The sequence below is a fragment of the Mercurialis annua genome, linkage group LG4 (genome assembly GCF_937616625.2).
Source record: "Mercurialis annua linkage group LG4, ddMerAnnu1.2, whole genome shotgun sequence".
NCBI classification, from domain to species: domain Eukaryota; kingdom Viridiplantae; phylum Streptophyta; class Magnoliopsida; order Malpighiales; family Euphorbiaceae; genus Mercurialis; species Mercurialis annua.
The window spans coordinates 40,878,257-40,905,013 of NC_065573.1; the positions used below are offsets into that span (position 1 = coordinate 40,878,257).

The window sequence follows — 26,757 nt, forward strand, 5'->3', positions numbered from 1 at the left end:
TTTGGCCCTTCAACAATGCTATATATATGAAAAGCAACAAACAGTTACGAAAGCAAGAAATAGAATATCAACAACCCTCAAATAATAGAGACCTCAACTACTATACTATGTCATTTTATTAAATAACAACACCTACTGACCTTTCTAAAATAATATCCAAACTCGAAAACTGTTGTGGCTGTTGTGTATTTAGTTCGAATTAAATCAAAAATATTTTATAATTTTCAAAATAAATTTAGCTAAATTTATAAGAACCTAAAAGATCTCAAACCAAACTTAATTGAATTACTCAATTTGGTAGTTTTTTCGGTTCAATTTTTAACAAAATTTTACTAATAATTAAATTTCAAAATTGAACAGAATCCAAAATTTAATTTTTTTTAATAAGTATAATATCAAATAGAACGTAACCGAAATTATCAATTGTGTTCGATTATTGGATTTCGTTCATTTTGTTTGGTTCATTTTTGCACACCCTTAGTTGTCCCCTTTTTTTTAGGCCTAATGTATTAAAAAAAAACCCCGACCTTTTAGCCCCTTTTCAATTCTACCCTGACGTTGAAAATTGGTCAATTTTACCAAATTATGCATTTTTGTGTTTCAATTGTACCCTGAAATATTAAATTGACGTTTTTTTCGTTTGGAAAAAAATAAAAAACATTCTCCATGTCTAGCATATATTAATTGTATATATTGAAAATTTATTTAGATTTAGTTAAATTAATTAAGAATTTAAATTAGTTTTAATTTGATTATGGTTTTTAGTTAGTTTTTAAAAATAAAAGACTTATTTGTACTTTTTTGAATGGAAATAAATTTATTTTTATCTTTAAACTTACTTAATTAAATGATTTCATCATTTTAATAAAAAAATTGTGAAAAATTAAAAAATTAGGGTACAATTGAAACGAGAAAATGCAAAATAGGGTAAAATTGACCAGTTTTCAACGTCAGGGTAAAATTGAAAAGGGATAAAAGGTCAGGATTTTTTGAAATATTACGCTTTTTTTTTACTACGACGGTTGAATTGAATCCATTACCATAAGAAAAATAATCGTACAGTACAATCATTGTGTCATATCATTCGTACAATAAATCAATAGTGCGTTATCCACGTGGAATAATGATAAAAAATGATAATTGAAAAATTCTCTATCGCAAATGCTCATTGATTTGTTGTAAAAATGACATGGTGCAACGGTTGCATGGGATAAACACTCAAAGAGAAAATATGTCTCAAAAATAGAATTTAGTGCTTGTTATTAGATAATTATGTCTTCTTGTGATGCGGTGGTGGCACGTTTTTAAATTGTTTTGTGTTTTTTTTTGAAAGATTTTAAACTGTTTTGTCATTTTTTTTAAAAGATTTTAAATTGTTTTGTCAGTGACTGTATTAAGTCAATGTAATACAATCATGTAGAGTTCAATTAGATATAATCATATAATACAGTCATGTAGGGTTTAATTAGATATAAGAATAAATAAACTAGTTCTCTAGTGCTCTTATAGTCTTATTCATCCAATTAAATGATTTATACGAGAAATTAGAGAATAGAAAAAGCAACCACTTATTTGGTGAGTATGTCAATTCCAATTATTAATTCACTCTTAATTTCTATCGTTGGATTCATAAATCCCTCTCTTATGGATTCTTGTAGTTGTCATTATAACTTTAAACCCATTCATGAGCATCTGCATGCCCTTTAGTGCGCATTTATCAGCAAAGAGATAGCTCACCCAAGACTCTAATTAGTTCTCCCAGTCATCCAACTAAATCTTATTGTTCACGGTTCAACCGGCTCTGCCACCGATTCAACTAGATAAATAAAAAAATAAATATGATTAACCGGTTCTATAATTTTAAATTTTTTTGATATTTTCAAATTTAAAAAAATTGAACAATTTTTTTAAATTTTTATAAATGAATCGAACTGGCCTTTAGTTCCTTATTACACAGTCCAGTTCGGTTCTTAAAACACCAAGCAGAAACGAGCTGGTGAATCCATAATTGGGAGAGATACATACATACACGGATACACCAGTCTGAGTAATAGTTGAACCATGGTATAGGGTGAAGGAATAATTATACAACGCAACGGTTGCGTCAGTCATTTGTGCAACAAACCAATGACACGTTAGCCATGTGTAAATGTTTAATAATAAAAAAATAAATAATAAATAAAGATTCTCTATCGCAAATGATTATTGGCTTGTTGTAAAAATGACGTGGCACATCCGTTGTGTGGGATAAACACTCAGGGTGAAGATCCTGCTTTTCTCTATATAAGTGGGTCCTTAATCTGAAATTGATCAAACCAGCACATGGTTGACATGTGGCAACTTTTTAGACATTAATGATCTTCCCAACTGGAGAAGAAATAAAAGGGCAAAAAAACTGTTGGTATTTAGCTTTCAAAACAGCAAAGAAAATTTAGCTCTCACCAATGTTTTGAAAACCAGACCGGACCGGCCGGTCGGACCGGGTTAACCGGGAACCGGCTCTGTGTCCGGTCCGGTTTTTGATTAAAATCGGATAGTTTAAAAACCGGTCAAAACCGGTCAAAAACCGAATTTAACCGGAAAAACCGGATTTAGCATAAAAACCGGCCAAATCCGGTTTTGTAAAAATTGGTCAAAAAGCATTCTTTTTTGATAGAAAAAGCATTTTGTGGTCCCTACCATGTGTCTTTGTTTTTCTCTCTCCCATGTGTTTTTGTTTTTCTCTCTCCCATGTGTCTTTTATTCTCTCTCATATAAATTCTTACAACATTAATTATTCTTACACATATTTTTTTTTTGAAATCATCAAATCTCATTAAATCGAATATGAAACAGTTACATTTGTAAGAAATTCGGAATAATTCGAAAACTAAATCCGATGACCTGACATGGAACAGACAACATGCTGCCTAATTCGCAGATCTTACTTACGAAAATAAAAATAAATTATTAACTGTTTCGCTAAATAAGTGCAGTCTTCGATCACTCGTCGATCAAAACTTATCCAATCACCCACAAACTCAGAGCATTCCATTCAATCACCACTTGATAACTCCTTCATAAAAAAGAGACAGCAAACTCCTACATAAAAAGGAGACAACAAACCTTTCACAGAGAAAGGACAACAAACCTTTCATAATGAAAGGACAACATAAAACATTCAGAAAAAAAACAAATAAAACTAATATAGCTCATAAACGATTCCATTTTATTGATGAAAGATCTTCGATCTATCTTCACTTCTTGGTAAATGAATTGCGCTTCGTTGATAGGTTTTAATCCATCAAAAAAATGAAAAAGAGTCGCTATTTATTATATTCTATCAAATTAAAATAACATAAATAAAGGGATGGCTACCGTCAACAACAAAAATCAAACCATTGACGGCAGCCGGAGAAGAAATAAGAAGAAAACTCTTGGCGGCTAGGGTTTTTTTAGAGAGAAAAAAGAGGTTTTGTTAGGTCTTTGCCAGATATTTTTCAGATATTTTTCATATTTTGTAGCTTATTCTTACACATATTAATTCCCTCTTATATGACATTTTAATTTTTATTAATATATATTATTACTCAAAAGATATAACTACACTCTTTCTAATAATATTATATATTCTTAAATATTAATTATTTATAATTATATTTCATAAAAAATAAATTATAATTCTTTGTAAATATATTATCATATTTTTTATTTATAAAATGTTATATCATATTTATAAGTTAATAATTACTAAATTAAAAAAAAATTATCTCTTTCATATAAAATAATTTTTGTATATATTCTTGAATATTATCATTTATAAATTATAATTATATTTTTTATATTAAATTATTTTAAATAAAAATATGATGACATGTTAAATTAAAAGTTATATTTTTTCTTTCTCATAAAATATGATTATTCTATATACACTATGTTTATCAATTATAATTGTATTTCACATGTTTAGTAATTAATTCTGTTTAAATATTCCTCATATTTTTATTTATAAACTTTAACTTTATTTAAATATTTTGTCATATTTTTTATTTATAAACTTTAATTGTATAATTTTAATTTAATAATTATTATTTATTAAAATAAAAAAACTATTTTTTTCATTTAGAAAAATTATTCTATATATTCTTAAAAATTTATCATTTATAATTATATTTTATGTAAAAATATTTAATAGATAATTTAATTTAAATATTATATCATGTTTTTTTATTTATAATACATGTATTTTCAATTTAAATAATTTATATTTATTATAATTCAAAAATCCGGTTGAACCGGTTGAACCGTGAACCCCCGATGAAGCCGGTTCGATTTCCGGTCCGGTTTTAAAAACATTGGCTCTCACATACAAAAGCCTTCACCTTTCCCTCCTTGTCCATCTCATCTTCATAACAAAGTGAAGTGATATTTCACTATCTTACTTTGTTTTTAGTTGGTAATAAGTCAAGTGAAGAAGAGGGCCCTTTTTGATTCTTTCCTACTGTTTAGTGCTATTAAAGATATGATCATGTATACAACAATGACTTGACTCTAAATCAGAAATAGGCTTTGATTTGCATATTTAGTGAGTTAAGAACAAGAAGAGACCCCAGGTTTGTGCTCCATAAACCATTTCTAATACTTGTAGTTTCTTTCCTTTTCTGTAAAAGTAAAACATAACTATCCATTTTAGTTTGTTTAACTTAACAAAAAACAAATTATAGGTGGGTTGATCTCAAGAATTGAAGTAGCCCTCAAGAAGGTTTTGCTGACATGGATGAAAAGACCTCATCATCTTCAGTTTCTGTCCCTCAAGAAGCTTCCAATCATGATGAACTTTTCATGAAACAGAGCATGCTCTTTTCTAATACTCTTAAGGTACACAACTCTCACAAATTCGAATAATTTTCATGACAGTCACCCAACTTCCATATCTCCCATCATTGTTGCCAAGCTTTAATTTTTTTAACTGTAGACTCCTAAATTTATATTTGATATCAAATATTGAATTTGACATCACCTCAGCTTCGTTTTTTTGATAGTAACTTAGCAGCCAGCTGAAATCCTATATTTATGTCCATTCGCCAAATTTTCCGCCATGATGTAATTCACCTATCCAAATAGTACTCCAATTGGCCGCCGCGTTATTCAGTTTTGATGAAAATAAGAGTTTAGGGAGTATATAGTTACAAATTAAGGCTTATGGGCTATAGTAGAAGAGAGGCTGTTAATCAAAATTTCCGCGAAAATCTTGCAAGCTATGCGATTAGGTTCTTTTGTCTTTTTAACTGTCTTTATTTCTGCAACCAGAAATACTTCAGGATTTGGGAAAACTTTAACTCATTTTCACTTTTCAGGATATGAAGAATTTAAGGAAACAGTTGTACTCAGCAGCAGATTATTTTGAAAAATCTTACAGCGAGGAGGACCAGAAACAACTGTGAGCAACACTTGTTTAACGCCAGTATTAAACAGTTGTTAAGAGTTGTTTAAATTGAGAAATAGTGTCATCTAAATATATATATTTTTTCTATTTTCTAACAAATGAAGAGTGATGGACACTTTGAAAGACTATGCTGTCAAAGCTTTGATCAACACTATCGACCATTTAGGTTCCGTGGCATTCAAAGTTAACCAACTTCTGGATGAAAAAGTTGGCAAAGCTTCAGCACTTGAGCTTCAGTTCACTTGCCTAGAACAGGTACCCATCTAAGGTCTACTTGCACTAAATACTGCTACTTCTGATACGTTCCATCTGTATTCACAATTACTAACCTATATTCTAACTACGGACTTCCTATGGACGGACCTACATAGAACATATAGTAGACAATTGCACACCCTATAAATTTAAATTTCAAATAAAATCATTAATATAGAATTTAATAATATAATTTAGACGACTTTAGAATTGTTATTTTTCCACTTTAAAAAAAAAATAGAATAAAATATCACTTATAATTTTGCCCCCCTTGTAAAAAAAATATCCCTCTGCCTACCTCCTATTCAACATCCCAAATCTCTAGCATCAAAGTGTCATCATCGAGACATAATTTAATGCATAGATGTGGGCACAAACTTGAACTATTTCTGGAACCTGTTCAGATCCTACAGGAGACTTGTATCACAGCCTCCCCGTGAACTCATTTAAGTTAGATAATATTGTTGCTCTTTTTTTTGTCTTTTCTGTACTACTATAAATCATTAATTACCTTTTTGTTTTTGCTGGCATCGTAGAGACTACAAACATGCCAAGAATATATCAGCCACGGCGGCTTTTCTCAACAGTTTTTGGTGGCACGAACTCCCAAGTACCATAAACGATATATCTTTCCAGGCAAATATTTTGATCTCATTTACTACTCACAAGAGCAATGGCATAACATAGTTGATTTGATAATATCATACTGTACTATTTTATGTTTACGGATAGATGAGGATTATACTAAAATCATATGCTTAAAATAGAATCAGTGAAAATAATTAGCATGGCATTTTCCTATGTTGAGTTGTCACTCTAAAAAAATTAATAGAACTTTTCAGCTGAGGAGACCATAGATATTAATTCAAAATATCACAGGAGAAGCTTCAGTGCTGACTACAGCTCTTATCAGTTCAAAAATGGTAATCCTAATTTCTATTATCGATAATAATTTTAGCAAATCTAATAGTCTATTATCAATTCCAATATATTGCCTCAACAATGATTTCTATTCTCATCTTATTTCCTGGCAAGCTATTCGAGCAAGAATCAAAGGAACCTCTCCGTCTGTTTCCAGGTAATTTGGTGCTGTTAACTTGAATGAAATTTCACACCTATCATGTATGCTTCACTATGATCAACATCGATGTGTGTAATTTTAACGCAGAGATGGGCGTCCTAGATTACAGTCTCCACAGGTTGCCCCAAAACCAGGAAATTTTACATTCGCACCTACTTCAGTCAACAAAAAAACAGGTTCCAAGAAAAAAAAATCCTTTTGGTTTAAAACAAGGATCAAATTTGACATGCTGACTAACTTTTCTATAAAGCTTTTTTTCTTTTCTTAACTATAATTCCCCAGCATTGCTTTACCTTATTGTTTTCATACTATGCTGACCAACTTCCTTTTAATCAGATAAAAGAACTTCTTCTCCTCAGCGATTTCAACTTATACGTTCTGGAACTCTTCTTCCTAAGAGATCAAAATCTCCAAGTAATACTAATGACGTACGACGGGTAAGGTCATGCCTAAATTAAATTGGGAATTACAACTGTAGAACTATATGCTTCTTTCTAGTTCATTCTGATATAGAGATACTACTCTAAATTTGTAGAATGCAATAGACATCTAGACATCACATAGAGGAATTTCTTGTAAACAGTGATTCTGACCTTAAGATGATCTTTATCCGATCTTTTCAGTATCCATCAGAGCCAAGGAGAGCAGTTTCATTGTCTACATATCCTGAAAGAGGGGGAGGAAATGAGATCGATTTGTATTCAAGCAAAAGTAAACGACTCTTTAAGGCGTTGCTTAGCATGCGCAAACCCAAAAAGGATCACACATTTTACAAATATTTGGATAATGTTTGAGAGAAACTAGAGGCCCTGTTTTGTGGACGCTTTTGTTCTGAAGCTGCTAAGTGTGTTGTTTACATTTGCAAAGTACGTTTAGCCTTCCCTTGAAGCAGTTCTGACAAATACACTAGCGCACCAGAACTAGCCACGATTTAATGTAGCGTAAAAAAAAAAAACTAATTTTCAAAAAAATTGGACGGCACGTCACATTCTAAATAAGAGCTTGATCTAATTCTATCACTTAAAGTTTGCTAATTTTTGTGCAGCTTAAACAGTTCCTATACATATGAAGTTTATATTCCTAGAAATTTATAATTTTGCTTTGTCCTCTTATCATCCGTCATAGGGGAGATGATAACCTGAACAACAAACAAAAAATCATTTGCAAATCCAAAGTTAGACAAGAGAGAAGTATTTAAAACAACCAAGCATTTGAATATTTACACGAAATTTGACAAAATTATTCAAGATATACAAGGCAGAACCAAAAGCACGATCTTTCGTTACTAACCTGTGACACAATTACCAGAATTTGCCATTAAATCAATAACAATGCTAGGTATGTGTAAGCCAAGATTGTTAGTGTAAGGTTGTTAATCATTATTGCAATCTCAAAATCCAAGGTCAAATGTCGGCAAATCATCTATTATTTTTTCACACTTTAGCTGCTCAGTCTTCTTCACTTTATCATCACTGGCTGGAATTGAAAAACCAGAAGCAAAAGCTTCATCACAAGGTTTAAAGTTGGCCTTTTCACTATCCAGATGAGACTGCAAAACAATTTACAATAAAATCCTTATGTTCAATTAGTCCATCATTTATAATAATAGTATATGATAATCTTTAGGAGTACAAACCTCGGTATCTGAGACTTGACACTTAGCAGAGGAAACTGGTTCAGTCATGTTCTTGTCAGAACTCACCACATCAACACTGTCCTTAATAATAGGCTTTTGGAGAATGGACAAGATCTGATGAACTGGCAATGATAGAAAAGACATGCAATTAGTTTAGCATACAAGTACTGGGCAAAGCATCATGATAAAAACAACTTTCAGTAGGTCACTGCACTGGATATTCTACCTAAAAATATTTGTCTTCAATGTACCGAAGAAAAATTAAAGAACGTGGCATTGTCTGAATAAATGAAGCATCAAGAAAAATATTTGCCAATAATGCAAGAAAAACTGAAGAAATGAACAATAAATAAGTGGCATTGTCTGAATAAATGAAGCAATCAGGAAAATATAGGATCAAAGATGGAAATTTTGCCTAATTTAACTTCAATATGCTTAATTTAGGTGGCATAGGCAGGCCTGTAGTTGTTATCTCGTGCAAAGCCTTTACAGAAAAAATATCTATTTTGCAATAAAATATTTTGAATATGATGAATGTAAGAGTGAACCCACTGCCGCGTAAGGATTTGTTTGTCGTAGCAATCACGTTTGTCTGGGTCCTGCCCAAATCTGCACCCTCCCCTGACTGAGCTATTTTTTGAACCTTTTCTGTCCCTAAAGTCCAACGAAATTCCAGAAATTATCATCTCTAATAGCATTAAATGTCAAGAAGAAATAATGATCAGCTTGAAATCGAAAAAGTAAAATTATAATGCCAACAAAGGAGCGAAAGACAAGGTGACACATCTTCTTGTATTTTTTATGCATGGTCATGTGTAAGCTCGTCAACAAATCTGTTTTACACTTTCAAGCAATTGCGACTCACCTATGTTGGACATGTTTAAATTTGAACTTGCATCTTTGCTTGAACAAGCACTGTTTGAGGTGTCTGCATAAGTCGATAAAACTGAGAAAGATCACAGACTATGATATTATTAAAGCAGGCTTAAACTGAAAGTGATAATCTGTCCAATTTAAAAACCCTGGACACCATTAATAAATACGTGACTGATCAAACAAGAGTTTTGATTGAAATATCTTACCTTTGGGATGATGTGGCTCACCAACTTCCACTAGATATTTTGGCAGCACAATTGCACATCCGCTATTTACATCTTCAGATATACTGATGAATTTACTGCTCAGGATGGTTTTATCTTCGTCTAGTAACGTTAACTGCCATATCCAAAACGATTACTAAACTTAGAAAATAATAATATGAAAGGACAAAAAAACAGACATTTATTCCTTATTTCATCACATGAGAATAAGTGAGTTGAGCATAAGAATAGTAGTAGATAAAATGGCAATGACAGAACAAGTTGTTGTTTCCTTCTCCTCCTAAGTGGGTAATTAATAATTATGATGGGTCTTCTTAGATTCCCATCATTTCCTGAAGAAAAGGATGCCTCATGTAGTAACAAGTAAGTAGCTTAATCAACAAGCAGAGTTCTCAAGTTCAAAAGTGAGAAATCTTTTTTATAATCCTCTGCATCTGTTTATCACTACTGCTGAAAGAAATTTACAAGTAGATGTATGAAATGTCATGCACCCCAAGAATATAGAAAGACCACTTGTTTGTGGGAGATACAGTAATGTAAAGCCAACTCTACCTGCATTCTGTAAGAACCACAAGAAGCAAGCCTAAGGATGCCACTGTGGTACTTCTTGGCCTTCTGAGTTATCTGACTAGTGTAAAGAACATACCACTCTGCAAAATAGGGGGAATATGTGAAAAACTATAGTTATTAGACAAGGTTCCCACATTGCATGCCGATTTTATCAGATATATAGCTGAAGATGCTTTGACTAGTGAAAATGGAAAGTATCAATATAAATATGAATCTATCTCTACTCGCCAACAAGGACCATTGTGATTACAGAAGCTCATGCTAACTGACCTTTCTCATTGAACTTAGATCTGTTGGCTTCAAGATGATTCTGGTGTCCATTTTTTATCCCATTTTTGCCCACAACATTAACAAAGTTTTCTTGAATGCCCAAATCACCAGAAAGCCGACTTTTCCTTTCAGGTTCTCCAATATCCACCAAATGAGCGTCAAATTTTATGGATTCATAAGATCTTATTAGCTCATCTTTCTTGAGAAACCTAGTACCTAAAAGTTCCCTTCTTTCATCATATAGCATAATCTGAACGGACATCCCACAAGAATAAATTCAAGGCAATAGATATCCTCACAAAGAATACAAAAAACTATAAACAACTGCTTATATACAATACTTGTCAGCAAAAACACATAAAACCAATTTAGCAATGAACTGCAGTTGCAGATATTTCTTGCAAAAGCACCCAGTCAATAAAATGGTTAGTTGTTCCAAAGGCGACATTTAAAAGTGGATGCTTCTGTAAAAAATAGCTGCAAGAGCAATCCCAAGCAAAACCTGGATTATATATAATACATTAAAAAATAACAAGAAACAGATATATATAAATATATATAATCATGAGCAACTGGTGTTTAGCGAGCCTACAAAATGCATGATACATTGAAATAAGTAAATAAGATGAGCAGCTAAACATGGTGTTTGAAATTTACCTGCCTCCCAAAGGATCCATTATTTGCAAGCCTCAAGAAGCCATCATGATATTTCTTAGCCTTTTGAGTCATCTGAGTTGTGTACATGACTTGCCATTCTGACTTGAAATTGGGAACATGTTAACAAGGAGAATTTTCAAAAAAAATAAATGGTGCAGACAGAAGTAATTAATACTGTAGAACAACCATTATACCAAGAAAATAGAACATATTGATGAAATCTTTGGCCAAAGAATGTTATGCAAACCATCGGTTCTGAAAATCTGACCTAGGCAGAAGTTTCTTTATAAAATAGGTTATTATTGAGCATGAGAAAAGCAGGCAAACTTTTTACTTTAGTTGGAAATGAACACATAAGGTCATTTAATCCTATCAAATAACCACTCAATTGAAAAACTTAAGCTTAAAAGTGGTAACACGTATAAACCTACTGCATCTTGTGCTGAGATATATATTTAATAAATGAATGTAGATTACCAATTATTGAACTCTAAGTCTCGATCATAGAGGATAACCATTCAACCCAAATGCTGAACTTATTATGTGAGACTCTAACAATGGTTTTGTTATCTCCAACAAATTCAGATTCATAAAATTGAGAAGCAAAAGCAACAAAAAAAACTATCAACCTTCCATGTCTATAATAGTCAATAGGTTTCTTATTCAGCAAATAATTCGTAAATCACCTTAGCAGTAAAATAGTAAACCTACTTACTACTTGAAATCCAGAAGCAGCCTTGAAAACTAACCTGTTTCCTCGGTTTTTACCGTCTCTGGACAGCTCTGAAATGCTTCATATCTTTGCACTTCACTCTTCTTGAACTCTAAAGAAGTAAATTACAATAAGACCAAGGTAAGAGCTCCTACACAAAGTGTTCTCTAACTCAATGTCAGTAACTGTAATCTAGAAGGCGTTATTTGGACAGATTATGCGCATATAAGAGTTCAATTTTATTATATTCTTGCAAAACCTCATATATGTTGCATGATTTATATTTCTTTTAAAATTGCATTGTTTTTCAAAGATGAAAGAATTAAATTATAGCAACTGTGACCTTACCAAACATAATCCAATTCATTCAATTTTTTTGACTTTCAAAAAATTATAACTGTGTCAAAAAGAGTACATATAAACAGAAACTAACCTCTTATCATTTTCTTCGACGGACTTATATTATTCACCGGAATATTCCTTTCCACCACATCATCCTTTTTATCCACTACAATGAAAATTGTTTGTCAAAACACAAACAATTAATAACAAAATATAACATAAAAATAACGCCAGCAAAATATCAAATTAACTACTATGCAAATTACCAGAAGAAGAATTTTGAATCGAAGGACTTCGAAACTTCTTTCGACGAAGAATCAAACTAGGTCTAGGCGTCTCATCGATTTTCTTATCCATACTATGCAAATTCAAATTAGGTTTTGTCATAGTTTTCTTATGATCAAAATTAACCTCGCCTTCAGGATCTCCAACATCAACTAAGTAACTACCAAACGTCAGCGTTTCACCGGATTTGACGACTTCTTCACTCTTTAATATCTTGCATTCCAGTAGCTTCTCGCAATCATCAAAAAGCTTGACCTAAACAATCGCATATGTTTTTAGTACAAAATATTGATTAAAGAATAAATGAATAACCTAGTTGATGAGAAACTAACAGCACAATAGGACTGATTCGTACCTTGTTGGTTGAAATGTGATGGTCTAAGAAACCGTCTTGATAGATTTTTCTCTTTTGTTTCATGTGTTTCGTGTAGGTTATGCTCCATCTGTTTTTCAAATTCTCCATTGTTATATTTTTGGTGTTGCAGAGATAAAAGTGTGTTTCTGAAGTTGCGATTTAAGACTGTAAAATTGTAAGGTGGCGGGAAAGGAAATAAAAGAGGACGGCAGATTAAACGACGCCGTTCTATAGCAGCTACGAGACGACGTCGTGTAGCTTTCTGCGAAATAAAATATTGTAAGCGCATTTAATTTAAAAATAAAGTTAAAGCAAGGGTAAGAAACAAATAAAGACTCTGACCAAACGACCAAACGACATGATACAGAGACGAGGATAGAACTCATCAAAATCCCCTAGAAATCAGATTTTCTAAAGATCAACGAGTGAATCAGCTCCAGAGCACAAAGAAATCAATACCGTTTTGGAGGTAATATTTGAAATTTATGCTCTTCTTTGTTCTGTCAGCTGCGGTAGATTTCAAATCAAAGAAAATTTGTGTCTCATAATAATCCTTTCTTTATAATTTTTTCTCGAGTAATCTAGTTATGTTTCTATTTGGGTGGTTGTGTTTATGTGCTTATATTTTTCTATCAAACTGTCTGTGTGTGGTGAATGTGGAAATCTTGGGATTTAAATTTTATTTATTTACAGTGTATTGTACAGCTTTCTGTGGAAAATGATAATCTTGTTTTTTTGGTGAGCTTTTTGAAATTTTATAGATACTATTATAAAATCTAATTTATAAACAAGGTGATGCAAATGTGGCCTTACAAGAACTGTACTTAAAAAACTATGCATCTCTCCAATTATTTGATTCTACGTGTATGGATGATTTCAGCATTGAAATTTATGCCCTTGTCTATGAAACTTCAGGGGGGGGTTTAGAGCTACGCTGATAACAGCTTCAACAAAAAGACTCTTGCTTTTACAACATCCCGAGCTGTTATGCACAAACCATGGGAGATGGAAACACCACCAACAGCAATAGAAGTAACAGTAACAGCGAGAAGCCAGAATGGTTGCAACAGTATAATCTGATTGGCAAGATTGGCGAAGGAACCTATGGTCTTGTATTCTTGGCAAAGATCAAGGCTGCTGCTAATCGTGGAAAGTCTATTGCCATCAAGAAATTCAAACAGTCCAAGGATGGAGATGGTGTTTCCCCTACTGCTATTCGTGAAATCATGTTGCTTCGCGAGATCTCGCATGAAAATGTTGTGAAGCTTGTGAATGTACACATTAATCATAATGATATGTCACTGTATCTGGCTTTTGATTATGCTGAACATGATCTTTATGAAATTATTAGGCATCACAGAGATAAGAACTCTCAGGGCACTAATTTTATCAATCAGTATACAGTAAAATCATTGCTGTGGCAGCTGCTCAATGGACTGAACTATCTTCATAGTAACTGGATTATACATCGAGATCTAAAGCCATCTAACATCCTGGTTATGGGTGAGGGAGAGGAACATGGGTTTGTCAAAATTGGTGATTTTGGACTTGCAAGAATATATCAAGCTCCGTTAAAGCCATTATCTGATAATGGAGTGGTGGTAACCATTTGGTATCGTGCACCCGAGTTGCTTCTGGGAGCAAAGCACTATACTAGTGCTGTTGATATGTGGGCTGTTGGATGCATTTTTGCTGAACTTTTGACTTTGAAGCCACTTTTTCAAGGGTCAGAAGCTAAATCCACGCCAAATCCGTTCCAGCTCGATCAACTCGACAAGATTTTTAAAGTTCTAGGCCATCCTACCCTCGAGAAGTGGCCTTCTCTTGCACATCTTCCTCATTGGCAATCAGATTTGCAGCATATTCAGGCACACAAGTATGAGAGTGCTGGACTACACAATGTTGTGCATCTACCACCAAAAAGTGCTCCTTTTGATCTCCTATCTAAGATGCTTGAATATGATCCTCGAAAACGTATAACAGCTGCGCAAGCTCTAGAACATGAGTACTTTCGGATTGACCCTTTACCAGGGCGAAATGCCCTTGTGCCTTCTCAGCCCGGAGAGAAGGTGATCAATTATCCAATTCGTCCTGTAGATACAAATACAGATTTTGAAGGAACCACCAGTATGCAGCCTCCGCAACAAATGTCATCTGCAAATGCAGTTTCTGGAGGTATGCAAAGTGGTCATGGAATGGCCAATAGATCTGGTCCTCGACCAATGCCGATGGGCATGCAGAGAATGCAATCCCAGGCTATGGCTGCTTATAATCTTGCACCTCAGGCAGGGATGGGTGGAATGAATCCAGCTGGCATGCCAATGACACGGGGTGTTGCTTCCCAGCCACATCTGCGGAGGAAAGAACCTCCTGGATTGGGGCCTGGATATCCTCAACAGAAATCGAGACGCCAATAAGAAAATGATGTTGGAAGGATTCTTTTAAAAACATTTAAGGCCGAGTCCAACCCGAAGTTTCTTCAAACTTGCCTTGGCGGTCAGCTGATGCACTGTGCACCTTTTTCTATGACATGGTAAGCCACTTCTGTTTTTGAGGTAGCTTAATTGAAGCTTACACAGAGAAAAAAAAAAGATAGTTATCATATACAATAGGTAAGCATATCAGCGTGCTGGCTAGGAGAAATTACTGTGTTATGCTAACAATGAGTTAACCTAAGAATTTCTTGCTGGCCAGAGGTTACTAGAAAATAGTTGTATTTGTAACCATTATGTAGAATGTCATTTCGTAACATTTCAAAGGGTGTATGAGCTTGATATGAGACAAAAAAAATGTTTCTTTGAGCACAATACTTGTAATTGCCATCTGGTTCAAGCAGGCAGCAAGAATTGAACTTGCAGGAAATTGATTTTCTCAATTTTAAATCTGGAATGTACAAACCTAAATTCCCCAAGTATGAAATGAGATAATTAACTTCAAAATATATTTTAGAGTAACATTTTCTGATTGAATAAGCAAGCTGCAGCTACTAGGGACTTGCATCTGTGGGTTCGGTCATTGAACTAAATTAAGCGTAATCGAATTTTTTTTCTCAATTTTTGTTAACCAAATCGAACTAAAATAGGTGTAAATCGAAGTATAATCATGCTGAAATAATTGTTTGATTTGGTAAGTTGTTTTAGTTTATTGAATAACTGAATTTTATAATTATTGATTAGTAACAAATAAAATTTAGTTAATAAAATATTTTTGGTGTTAATCTTTAATTATATAAATTTAGATGTCAAAAATATCTTAAATTTCTAAATAATTACAAAAATAACATAATATATATAATTCAGTTAGTTCGGTTGATTCGATTAATTCAGACACTTCATATTGAAAACCGAACCATTAACTAAAATTTTTAAAATTATGAACCACAATCAAACCGTATAAATCAAAAATTGCACCTGATTTGAATTTTGATTTCATTTGATCGATTAATTCGGTTATATACTATGCCCCTACCAACTGCAATATATATATGTATATATATATATATGTATGTATATACATATATATATATATATGTATGTATATACATATATATATATATATGTATGTATATACATATATATATATATATGTATGTATATACATATATATATATATGTATGTATATACATATATATATATATATGTATGTATATACATATATATATATATGTATGTATATACATATATGTATGTATGTATGTATATACATATATGTATGTATGTATATATATGTATGTATGAAATATACAAGTCTTGCTTACAAGATAAGTACAAAGATACAGCTAATTGCAATAGAGATACATGACCCCCTTGATTGATTATCACCATCCCAAAAGTATTGGAAGAGCAAGCCTTCTTCTATATTATGTTTGACTATGGTTTTCTTTAATTATAGTTTTAATTTTTATTTCTTACAACTTGCCAAATATTTCTTCATTTGATTCTGCTTTCTATTCTGAATTTCCTAATACAATTGTTTATTTCCTTTTCAATTGCACATCATTTATAGCAGTCTAGTTGTTGTAGTAAGCCTCTAAAATTGTTCATCCAGCTGACCTCCATTTTTTTTCATTTTTAATCTGATATACAATATTTATTTTTTTGGTTGACCCCATGCTACTGGAATATATATCACATCAAACATAATTTTATATAAAATTTCATAAATATCTCCTGTACATTTTTCAAATAACCGTAAGCATTTGTATTTTTCAATTAAAAATTAATAATATTTTGAATAAGTATAACTTGTACTACGATTGAATATAAAATACTATAATTGTAGCAAGTGAGAGTCTAATCTGATAGCTAGGTCGCTCCAAAATGTACTAAGAAATAATAAATTTGCACCTTGATCTATATATGTAATACGTTTAGATTTTTTGACTTATATTTGTCGTAATTAAGAAAAACAATTATATAAACCTAATTAGACATGTATGATTATGAATTATCCATTTATCTTGTGATATATCACATTAATTAATATAAAAAGTAATTAATGGATATTACATTAATCATGGTTAAAAAAATCATCAATTACTGTTGATAGATTATCATATTAATTAATGTCACATACTACACGATAAGTAAATGATTCAAAAAAATTATATGGCGAACTTAATTCATATAATTGGAGGCATCTTACTCTTAATGTTGGCCAAAATAACTGCAAAATTGATCAATTATTTGCACAATGCTTGATTATAAGTGTATTTAGAGTTGGTTTTGTTCAACTTATGATTAATTTCATGGCTTGACATATCCATTTAGAGGTGGCCACGGTTCATAATCCGGCGGTTCCGGTTCGGAACCGCCGGGTCACGGTTCAAGAAAAAGTGGAACCGGCCCGGAACCGCCTAAGAGACGGTTCCGGTTCCGGTTCCGGGTTAAGACGGTTTAGAAAAAAAATTAAAAATAAAATTAAAATTTAATTACTAAAAAATGTAATTTAACAATAAAATAACTCACGGAGATAGTATTACAAGAAAATAATTTTTTTTTAAAAAAAGTTAAAATATTAACCAAAACTTTTACTAAAATAAATATAACATATATTTTATTGCAAAAAGTAAATATATTATATAATAAAGATATAATATATATTTTAAAGATATAATATATATTTTAAATATATAATATATATTTTAAATATATAATATATATTTTTTATTAACGGGTTCGACCCTTGAACCGCCGGTTCCGACCCGGAACCGCCGGATCACGGTTCAACAAATCTGGAACCGGCCCGAAACCGCCCTTTGTACGGTTCCGGGCCGGTTTTAGTCCGGTTCCGGGTTTGACCGGTTCCGGTCCGGGTTTGACCGGACCGGTTCCGGGCCGGTTCACGGGCTGACCCGGCCCATGGCCACCTCTATATCCATTTCGTCTTACTAAATATGGAAAATGGGTTTAATTATGAGATCAGCAATTGGGATTGACTTTTTATTGTTTGCTAAAAAGGTTCTTCCATTTTTTTTATGTCTTATTGACGTGGTCAAGCACTATCAGAAAATAAATATGGGATCACTGATTAAAGGTACTACCACTTTAATTATTTTTAACATATAGTTAATTTTTACATTATATTATAAGTTTTTGTTTTTATTTTTCTAATTTGTTTTTAGCCGACTCCTGATCTATGATGTTTAGTGTAATGTATTTTACTTGTCTTCTTGTATTATATCATCTTATGTCAAAGACTATTTTGTAATAAAGTAATTTACTGGAGAAGGTGGGATGTCAATGGGTACACATGATTGGCCATGGATGATTCGGATCTCAATTCATGAAATAGTTTAATTAATTACGTCTTATAATGTAGAGTTAGTGGTAGGTTTTTCAAACAAGAATAATAATTTTTGCATCTAATATATTTAATTAGTGTTGATTTAGATTATGGAATAAGGATTAAAGAATAATATTGATTGTTGTAAATTTGATGCAACATCCTATAAATTGGGATAAATCTGGAATAAAATCAAAATTTAGTACATATGGCATAACATTTAAATTAACATGGTCGACATAGATCTCTTCTTAAAATTGTTTTTAGACATTGCATTGAAACTTTTTTATATATAAAATTTATTTATCCAAAACATAATTCAGTAAAACAATTATAGTAGAAAAACCCTAACCGTCTCTCTCTTTTGAAAAATCTCTCAAATTCTAGTAAGTTTTCTTCTTCTTCATTTTGAGGGTGGTTTTTAGCCATTGGCCAAAAATCACCTCACCAATCTCTCAAATTTAGTTTTTTTCATAGTTTTTATCTTTAGTTATTGAATAAAGTTTCTTTATTGGCCAATTTTGGTCTAGATCTAGAAATTATTTTCTACCATAGTATTTTAATTGAGATTAGATCTAATCTAATCGAAATTAAGAGTGGTTTTTTTCATCTTTGGAGATGAAATTGTTTTTTCGGTGCAAACGACTTGGATCTCTGAAACAATTATAGGCAGCATCTTACGACGGATTTCATCAAGTACAGATATGTTTTGCGTCAATATCGATGATGTGTTTAATCTTCAAGAGAACAGATGTATCACAGAAGATGTGATCAGTCGTGTCGAAGTTAGACTTCCTTAGAACGTTCAATAAATATAGATTTTATTATTAGATCTAGTTTTAGTCTACAATTTTGGGTGACCCTTGGTGGTTAGTTTAGCCCTAGTCGATGACTGTATTTTTACAGCTCTTATCATTTTTTCTAGAATAGTTGACTCAGTATGTTGAGAAACCGTTCATGTAATTTTCGTTATTATTAATGGAAATTTTAGCTTTTGTTAAAAAAAAACAATTATAGACTGAGTACGGAAAAATATTTAGATCAATATCAAAATAAGAAACAATGTCAAAAGGAGTACCAAACGAGTTTTTTAAATTGTGGATATGAAAGAGAAGATAAAATAAAAGATGATATTTAAAATTTTCATAAATGTTCTTTTATCAGTGTGTTAAAAACCAAATCAGTGACCGAACCGGTGAAACTATCAATTTTCAGTTAAACCAGTCGAGTAGATTACACCTAAAAACAAATTTAAAACATGAATAGGTCTCACCGATTGAATCAATGATTCAATCAGATTAACCGTCGATTTGCCATCAGCTCGGACAGGGTCAACAGGTTCAATCCCGTTCAATCCGATTATTTGGTGATTTTCCATTAATTTTATATTTAGTATTCATTTATCATATTATTATTTGCTGGATCAAATTAAAAATTAAATATTTGTTGCATGTTTTCAACATATCAATTAAATCACAACACTTATAAAATAGAAATAGGACCTGAAAATTGAAACATACATGTATATTTTTGTGTTGAAAGTACATTTGCAATTAAGAAAACAATCAATTGTGAAAAAGAAAAGAAAACTCTTGAAATAGACACTTCAAGTGGATCATACTTTGCTGCTGATTGGATTCTTTTTTTATATCTCCATAAAAGAAAAAGAAAACTTGTGTACCATTTTCTATGATTACTTCTCTACCCATACTCCACAAAAAATGTGAAATAATTAAAAGTTATCAATATTCTATTGGAAATTAAAATACAAATTTAAAATACAATCTTGGAGATTTTGTTCAACATGGATATTGGAATATTTAGATCCCTTCACCACTTGATTATTTCTTTCTTGTATAAAGATTCTTAATGTCGTCATAATTATTTAAGAAAATTAAAAAAAATCCAATTTAAATATTATTGAAGTAATAAAAATAGTGAAGGGGATTTGGACAAGATTGACCATCCCTGCCTCAACATAGAAGACAAATACAAATTAATGAATGGAAATTGCAATTACTTTTGGTGGAAAATTGCATCATCAAAACATCAACAATCCCACTTGGATCATATCAAATGCTTTTAGTTTTCTCCTTCATTCGATTGCCTATTCGGCTGATCTCATATTTATGATTAAAAATGCCTTTTTAGGAAGATATTGAAACTAAAAGTTTTTCTTTTTGAAATGAAAATATTAGCAGCTTTCAAAGTTTTCTTTAAAAAAATGTATGTATATATATAATTCTGTAAAATGTAAAATTTCTGGAATATTTGTAATGCTTTTCCAAATTATCAGTCCTATAAGTAATATATACATCAGTGAGAAAAAATCAAACCAAATCCTAAAATCGAACTGAATCAAACTGTAAAATTGAACTGAACCGAATCAAAATTGAGAGTTGGTTAAAATGGTTCGGTTCAAAACTTACGGTTTTCGATTATGGTTTAATTTTAGGTCTCGGTGAACCGAGCAGAGCCAAAAAAACAAACTTCCATATCTATGTATATAATCACTATATTTAATAAAAATATTAATTAAAAATATAATTTTAATAATGGTAAATTCAAAAAATTGTGTTTTTCGTTTTAGACCGAAACGAACCAAACTGAAATGTTGGTACATTAAGCCAAAATTTTGACACAACAAACCAAAGAAACCGTAAACCGAATTAAGAAAGTTTGTTTTCCAATTTTATTTGCATACCGAACTAAACTAAACTCGCCCCTAAATTTATATCTAATTATGAGCAACATTTTAAAGATTTAAGTGATGTTGCACCAGTTATTAATTCTAACTATTAAATGAATTAAATAATTAGGGCTAATAATTTCCAAAATGGTTTGTTTATACAAAATTAAGCCTAGGTGGAACTAACATGAGTTTGGATCATAAATGGATCAATCTGTTTATGATATAATTAAATAACATATTAAACTCATATAGTTTATTTAAAGCACATATAAACATGTTTATTAATTATTAATTAATTTATTTATTATACGTAACTCAAATATATCCATAAAATAATAAATATAATTTATTAATTATTTTTGGGTGTGGGAATATTTATTTTTATTAAGAAGATTAGATGTTTGGTTATACTCAATTTTATTTAAAATATATATTCAACATGTTGAATTAAGTATTACTTTTTTTAAGTAAATGAGATAAAAGAAATTGCATGTTTGAGTCTATTATTGACCTTTTTTATCAAACGAGTAAGACAATTCGACACGTGCTATCCTGTTAACTAATTATATCGTGTTGTTTGATATTTTAATACAACTAACTAAATGTGTCGGATTCAGATTAGAAATATATATTTTTCTTTAAATGATATACGACACGATGATACAAATTAACAATCCTATAAAAAATTAATAGATGGATCTCATTCTAATAAATAAATAAATACACTGCTTTTACGGTTTAACTGATTTAATAATTTTGAGTTTTTATAATTTTCTATTCGATTAAAAAGGATAAACCATATTTTTAATTTTTAATTTTTTAGTCTTCGGTCGAACCGGTTGAACGGACCAATCTGGTTATGAAAACAATGATAGTATGTTATTCATCAAAAGGAAAAGGAGGGATGGTTTTAGTGTTTAAAGAGGGTGATAATGAACCGCCCTAAAATCAAGAGCAAACAAAACACTCACAAACAAATTTGAAACAAGTGGGTCAATGTTGCCCCACCCACGAGACTACTGGTTCTCATATTTATGCATAAAATAAATTAGGTTATAAAACATATATACCGCACGTTGCATTAATTATGTCTTTTTTCATCTTGCCTTTCCCTTAAAAGAGACCCAACATTTTTTATGAAATTTCCAAATTAATCTCATCGTGACCAAAATTAATCAAGGTTAGAGTGCGTAACTAAAATAGCAATATGCCCCCTCAACTTGTAAACAATGGGAAATTAACATATAAATTAACTTTATTAACAAATCAGTACACGAACTTGGTGATTATGGGCAATTTTTCCCATTTTAATAATTTGCCCCCTCAATTTGCAAGTTAATAGTCCCCTCAATTGCAACTTGCTTCTTAACTTGTAAGTTAATTTGACAAAATGGACTAATTGCCCATAATCACCAAGTTCGTGTACCAATTTGCCAATAAAATTAATTTATGTGTTAATTGCTCATTAGTTACAAGTTAAGGGGGGAAATTGTTACTTAAGTCGCATAAAATCAAACTGAAAATTAAACCATGAACTTCAAATTGATCAACTTATTTAGAAAAAAAATGTAGATTTGAAAAGTTATTCAATAGAATTTATTAAAAAGTTTTGATCAAATCAACTAGAACTATTATTTAAAAATCTGTATTTCATCATTTAATAAATTCATAAATAAAATTTGATACGAAATGAATACTTTTATATATAGATTAAAAAATACATGATGGCCCAAACAATTAAAGTGTTTTCCTTTTTTATTATTTCTAACCAAACTTTTTAATTTTATTAATTAATAGTCTATTTTTTTTTTTAAAAAATACTGTAGTTAACTCAATTGAAATTGATTTTCTCACATGAAAGTCATTAAATAATTATATTTTTACGTGTTTATATTTTTTTTAGTTGGGTGAACTTATATTCAGCCACTATTCAATGACGGGAATACATTTTAAATTTATCAAGTGGAAAGAAATAGCTAAAATTGAAATAATGTCCACCATATCTTGTTATAATTTATTATAATTGGTAAAACAAACATTTATATTTCAGCTCATCCTTCTATTGTGGTATTTAATTAACTTCTTTAAAAAATGCTAGATTTTGATTTCAAATTAGGTGATATTTTTTTAAAAAAAAAGGTGATAACTTAAAATTGAACAAAATATAAATAACCTCTAGAGACTAGTAAAGGAGTATCTTTTCTGACTCAAAAAAAAAAATACAAATAATTTTAAGAAGAACAAAATTTTCTCCGCTATCATCATCATCATCGACCTCGATGTGTCCATAGGTAAATATCAATTTGCATACACATTTCTTATTTGGACGGCTGTGGTTTTTCTTTTCAATTTTGTTGTTTGTGTGCTACCTACCAAAATTAAAGGCAACTTTGCAGTAATATGTTTTACTCATAATTAGACTTAATTATATTTTTTTCCAGAAAAAAAAGCCTAGTTAATGATAGTTTTTACCCTAATAATAATCTAAACCAATCAATAAATCCAAAAAAAAAAGTATAATATCACAAGAAAATTAGTGAATTAATTTGTTTGGTTCCTGCCCAGCATTATTTGAGGTTGATAAGATTAATTTGTCATAATCGAAAATTGGCCCCATCATATCTAATAAAATCAATTCTATTGATCCTATCCATATTACCAAACAGCTTTCATTTGCATTATTTATACTCTATATTCCCAGTACTAATTATCATTAGCTCATCCAACATATAGATATTTTATTCTTAATTGCTGTCATTAACATTAAAAATAATGTTAATGAAGCTTCCCGCCTCTAAAGAAGAATATAGTTGGTTTAAGAAGAAATACAGTTTTGACTTGAACTTCAAGTTATATTTTAGCCATCTTTTATGATAAAAAAAAAATTAATCAAGCTAATGAATATATCAATATGTTTTGATTATGAAACTACTCCCATTATAAACCTACCTTTCTTCTTCTGATCAGTAGTTCCACTAATTAAAATTATTGCTTTCCTGAACATAAAATTATGCCACTTGTTATTAAAAAAAATTTACAACTAATTATGAATGAATTGGTGGGGTAGCAAAGGGATAATAATAAGCGAAATATAAAGCAAAATTTTATTAGTTTTTCTAGCTTTCTCAGTATTAACTTTGTTTGATGGGGACAAATTATAAATATTTAATAGTTAATGCTAGTTTAATTTAGGAAGAAGTGGATTTCCAAGAAAAGAAAAGAGATATGAATTTGTCCTTATTTAGAATTTGTGAGTAAATGATGTAAATTCGTATACAATCATACATAGTCTACATAGCATGAATATATGTTATGCTAATAACAAATACTCATTCCGATCCATAACATTTATCGTATTCAAAAAAAAGTCTATAATATTTATCACTTTTTTTTAGTATAAAAAAGAGTCAAAGTCTAAAAAACCTAATTCGATTGTACTATCTTAATATCATGCACTATCCAAGACCTTAAACTATCCGGCGGAAAGGTGTGACGATTATCGCCAATCAAAAGATAGAAGCTAAATGGTCCGCATCAAAATTTGCTTCTCTAAAAACATTCATGATGACACAGTCTAATCTCTACCAAGTATAGAATAGATCGCCCCCAATATATTTGAAAAATGTCCTGCTATCTCTCTTGCGATGATCTTATTGACAACTAAGTGTTATCTACTTCAAAACAAACCTTCCTACTTCTCAGATTTCAGGCCAACTTTAGTCCATGAAGAACTCCTCTTAGTTCTTCCCCAAACACAGTTCCTGTACCAAGTGTAGCACCAATTGCCGAATTCATCTTTGGCTATACCGCATAATTTAGTTATCCTAGTAACGGGACTAAAAGCACCATCAAAATTAATTTTAATCCAATCATGAGGAGGATACTGCCAACGGATTTGCAGAATATGTGTAGCTTTGCCAACTCTCATGGCCAAATTCAACACAAGACGAGCTTGGTTAATATTATATATCAATAAAGTGTTTATCACTATTTTTTTCAAATTACTTTTATTAATTTATTGAGAGAATGCAATAACACAAATAAATAAAATAATTATAAATATCAACAAGTCTAACGATATAATTATTTTAGTAAAAGGTTTTATAAATTAAAATAAAATATTCATTATTTTTTATTTTTATGTCAGAGCCAAATGTGATAAATGTTATGAACCGGAAAGAGTGTTAATCACCCCTTTCGTCCTACTAATATTATTCGCTTATTTCAATTAATGATAAAGTTGCAATTCTTCCATTATACTTGGGATAAGATAAACCTTTTTATAACCGTCATTATATTATTTAATATTCATTACAGTGAAATATTTAAGAGATTTATTAAAAAATTCTGCTTATATAATAATTGAATTATTAACCAAACATTTGTTTAGTTTTATATAATTGATACAAATTTAAGTGATCCATTAAACTTTAATATATTATAAGAAAATGGATACATTTGAGCAATCACATTATTTTTTTAAGTTCACTTGAAATATTTGAAACAATAATGTAATGTTTTCATTAAAATATTGTGAATAATTGAATGACCGTGCCTCCAATTTCTCCAACAACTTGTTTGTATTTGTTCTATTAAAAAGGGGAATACCATATTCCAACGAAGGAAAAAAGCTATTGTTGTTCTTCTGTAATTGTTATCTGTTGTTATATAGAAATACCTTTTATGGCAAAAAAAGATGAAGGAAAAAAGATGAAAATAAAATATGTAAATGACAATAAAGATGGGTTGGATTGGGATCAATTGCTAATGCTTTCCATTTCTAAACATGCATCGCAGCAGCCAATTAAATTTATTATCATAACATTTATTTATTTGATCAACATATTTTAAAGGTGAGATTAGATTAGGAGGGGACCGCTGATGACGTAATATTATATTTACATACAAGCCGAGTCCTATACCAAGCTCGAATTAGAGCTCGAAAATGTTATATAAATTTAAGTTTTAAATTAAAATGACTTCTAAGTTATTTGAAAAAGATAATAAATTTGAGTTTAATAAAAAAATAATTATTATTTTTGCCAAATACATGACTTAAAATCTTGGATGACATAATATTTCTAAAAAAAATGTCGATGACATAATATTATTAGGAGTATTATGTTTGTCTATGCATAGTAACTCAAAAGTATTGCTTCGCCTGCATTTTGATTGGTCCTAAACTCCAAGTTAAACCAGTTGGTCCATTCCATTTTTGCTTTCTTTTTTCTTATACTTTTTACTAATTTTCGTACAACTAATTTGCCATTTTAAATACCAAACATTTACTCTTACCAATCATTTACTAACGTTTTACTTAATTGCCTTAGTCATATGGATGATGTCATATTCATATTAAAAATCAATTAAGTAGTAAATATTTTAAAAGTTCTTCCTTCATTTCCTTTTAATAGGAAAACATTTTTTTTAATTAATATGTGCAATTGAGGAAAATGACTTGATAAAGATCAAAGGACTAATTCATTATATATATGTTGTCATAAATTATATGATACCTATTGGATGATTATTAATTAAGAATTTTAATATATATAGATTTAAAAAGAATATAAAACAAAAATAAAAATAAGA

The 26,757-nt window shown here is 30.6% G+C and overlaps 3 protein-coding genes across 6 annotated transcripts; 2 read left to right on the forward strand and 1 right to left on the reverse strand.

Moving 5' to 3' along the window:
• Nucleotides 1-4,340: 4,340 nt before the first annotated feature.
• On the forward strand, nucleotides 4,341-7,780 carry LOC126677804 (protein ABIL2-like). 2 transcript variants are annotated; one of them, XM_050372592.2, is made up of 10 exons: nucleotides 4,341-4,592; nucleotides 4,704-4,857; nucleotides 5,337-5,419; nucleotides 5,530-5,680; nucleotides 6,217-6,316; nucleotides 6,523-6,603; nucleotides 6,716-6,758; nucleotides 6,849-6,937; nucleotides 7,098-7,198; nucleotides 7,385-7,780. In XM_050372592.2, the coding sequence occupies exons 2-10, from the start codon at nucleotides 4,753-4,755 to the stop codon at nucleotides 7,553-7,555; spliced, it is 924 nt and encodes a 307-aa protein (XP_050228549.1). In that variant the 5' UTR covers nucleotides 4,341-4,592; nucleotides 4,704-4,752; the 3' UTR covers nucleotides 7,556-7,780. The 2 variants fall into 2 exon arrangements, with proteins under 2 accessions (XP_050228549.1, XP_050228550.1); XM_050372593.2 differs by lacking the exon at nucleotides 4,341-4,592 and adding an exon at nucleotides 5,022-5,249 and having other exon boundaries at nucleotides 4,792-4,857.
• On the reverse strand, nucleotides 7,497-12,950 carry LOC126677802 (uncharacterized). 3 transcript variants are annotated; one of them, XM_050372590.1, is made up of 13 exons: nucleotides 12,689-12,950; nucleotides 12,315-12,588; nucleotides 12,140-12,214; nucleotides 11,744-11,818; nucleotides 10,995-11,092; nucleotides 10,338-10,587; nucleotides 10,050-10,147; nucleotides 9,480-9,612; nucleotides 9,263-9,325; nucleotides 8,950-9,051; nucleotides 8,398-8,519; nucleotides 8,052-8,310; nucleotides 7,497-7,899 (listed from the first exon to the last, which is right to left on the reverse strand). In XM_050372590.1, the coding sequence occupies exons 1-12, from the start codon at nucleotides 12,794-12,796 to the stop codon at nucleotides 8,152-8,154; spliced, it is 1,557 nt and encodes a 518-aa protein (XP_050228547.1). In that variant the 5' UTR covers nucleotides 12,797-12,950; the 3' UTR covers nucleotides 7,497-7,899; nucleotides 8,052-8,151. The 3 variants fall into 3 exon arrangements, with proteins under 3 accessions (XP_050228547.1, XP_050228545.1, XP_050228546.1); XM_050372588.2 differs by having other exon boundaries at nucleotides 9,263-9,343; nucleotides 12,689-12,948; XM_050372589.2 differs by lacking the exon at nucleotides 7,497-7,899 and having other exon boundaries at nucleotides 7,937-8,310; nucleotides 9,263-9,343; nucleotides 12,689-12,948.
• Nucleotides 12,951-12,999: 49 nt separating this feature from the next.
• Nucleotides 13,000-15,629, forward strand: LOC126677803 (cyclin-dependent kinase E-1). Its single transcript, XM_050372591.2, has 2 exons — nucleotides 13,000-13,157; nucleotides 13,604-15,629. Exon 2 carries the CDS (start codon nucleotides 13,687-13,689, stop codon nucleotides 15,103-15,105), a length of 1,419 nt encoding a protein of 472 aa, XP_050228548.1. The 5' UTR covers nucleotides 13,000-13,157; nucleotides 13,604-13,686; the 3' UTR covers nucleotides 15,106-15,629.
• The last annotated feature ends 11,128 nt before the right edge of the window (nucleotides 15,630-26,757 follow it).

Excerpts from the sequence above, each read along its gene's own strand:
- LOC126677804 (XM_050372592.2), top strand. The coding sequence starts at position 4,753 with ATGGATGAAAAGACCTCATCATCTTCAGTTTCTGTCCCTCAAGAAGCT. Across the intron at positions 5,420-5,529 it reads GAGGAGGACCAGAAACAACT|AGTGATGGACACTTTGAAAG; the intron begins GTGAGCAACACT and ends TAACAAATGAAG. Across the intron at positions 6,938-7,097 it reads TTCAGTCAACAAAAAAACAG|ATAAAAGAACTTCTTCTCCT; the intron begins GTTCCAAGAAAA and ends CCTTTTAATCAG.
- LOC126677803 (XM_050372591.2), top strand. The coding sequence starts at position 13,687 with ATGGGAGATGGAAACACCACCAACAGCAATAGAAGTAACAGTAACAGC.
- LOC126677802 (XM_050372588.2), bottom strand. The coding sequence starts at position 12,796 with ATGGAGAATTTGAAAAACAGATGGAGCATAACCTACACGAAACACATG. Across the intron at positions 9,344-9,479 it reads TGAGCCACATCATCCCAAAG|TTTTATCGACTTATGCAGAC; the intron begins GTAAGATATTTC and ends GATCTTTCTCAG. Across the intron at positions 9,052-9,262 it reads TTTAAACATGTCCAACATAG|GGACAGAAAAGGTTCAAAAA; the intron begins GTGAGTCGCAAT and ends GTTGGACTTTAG.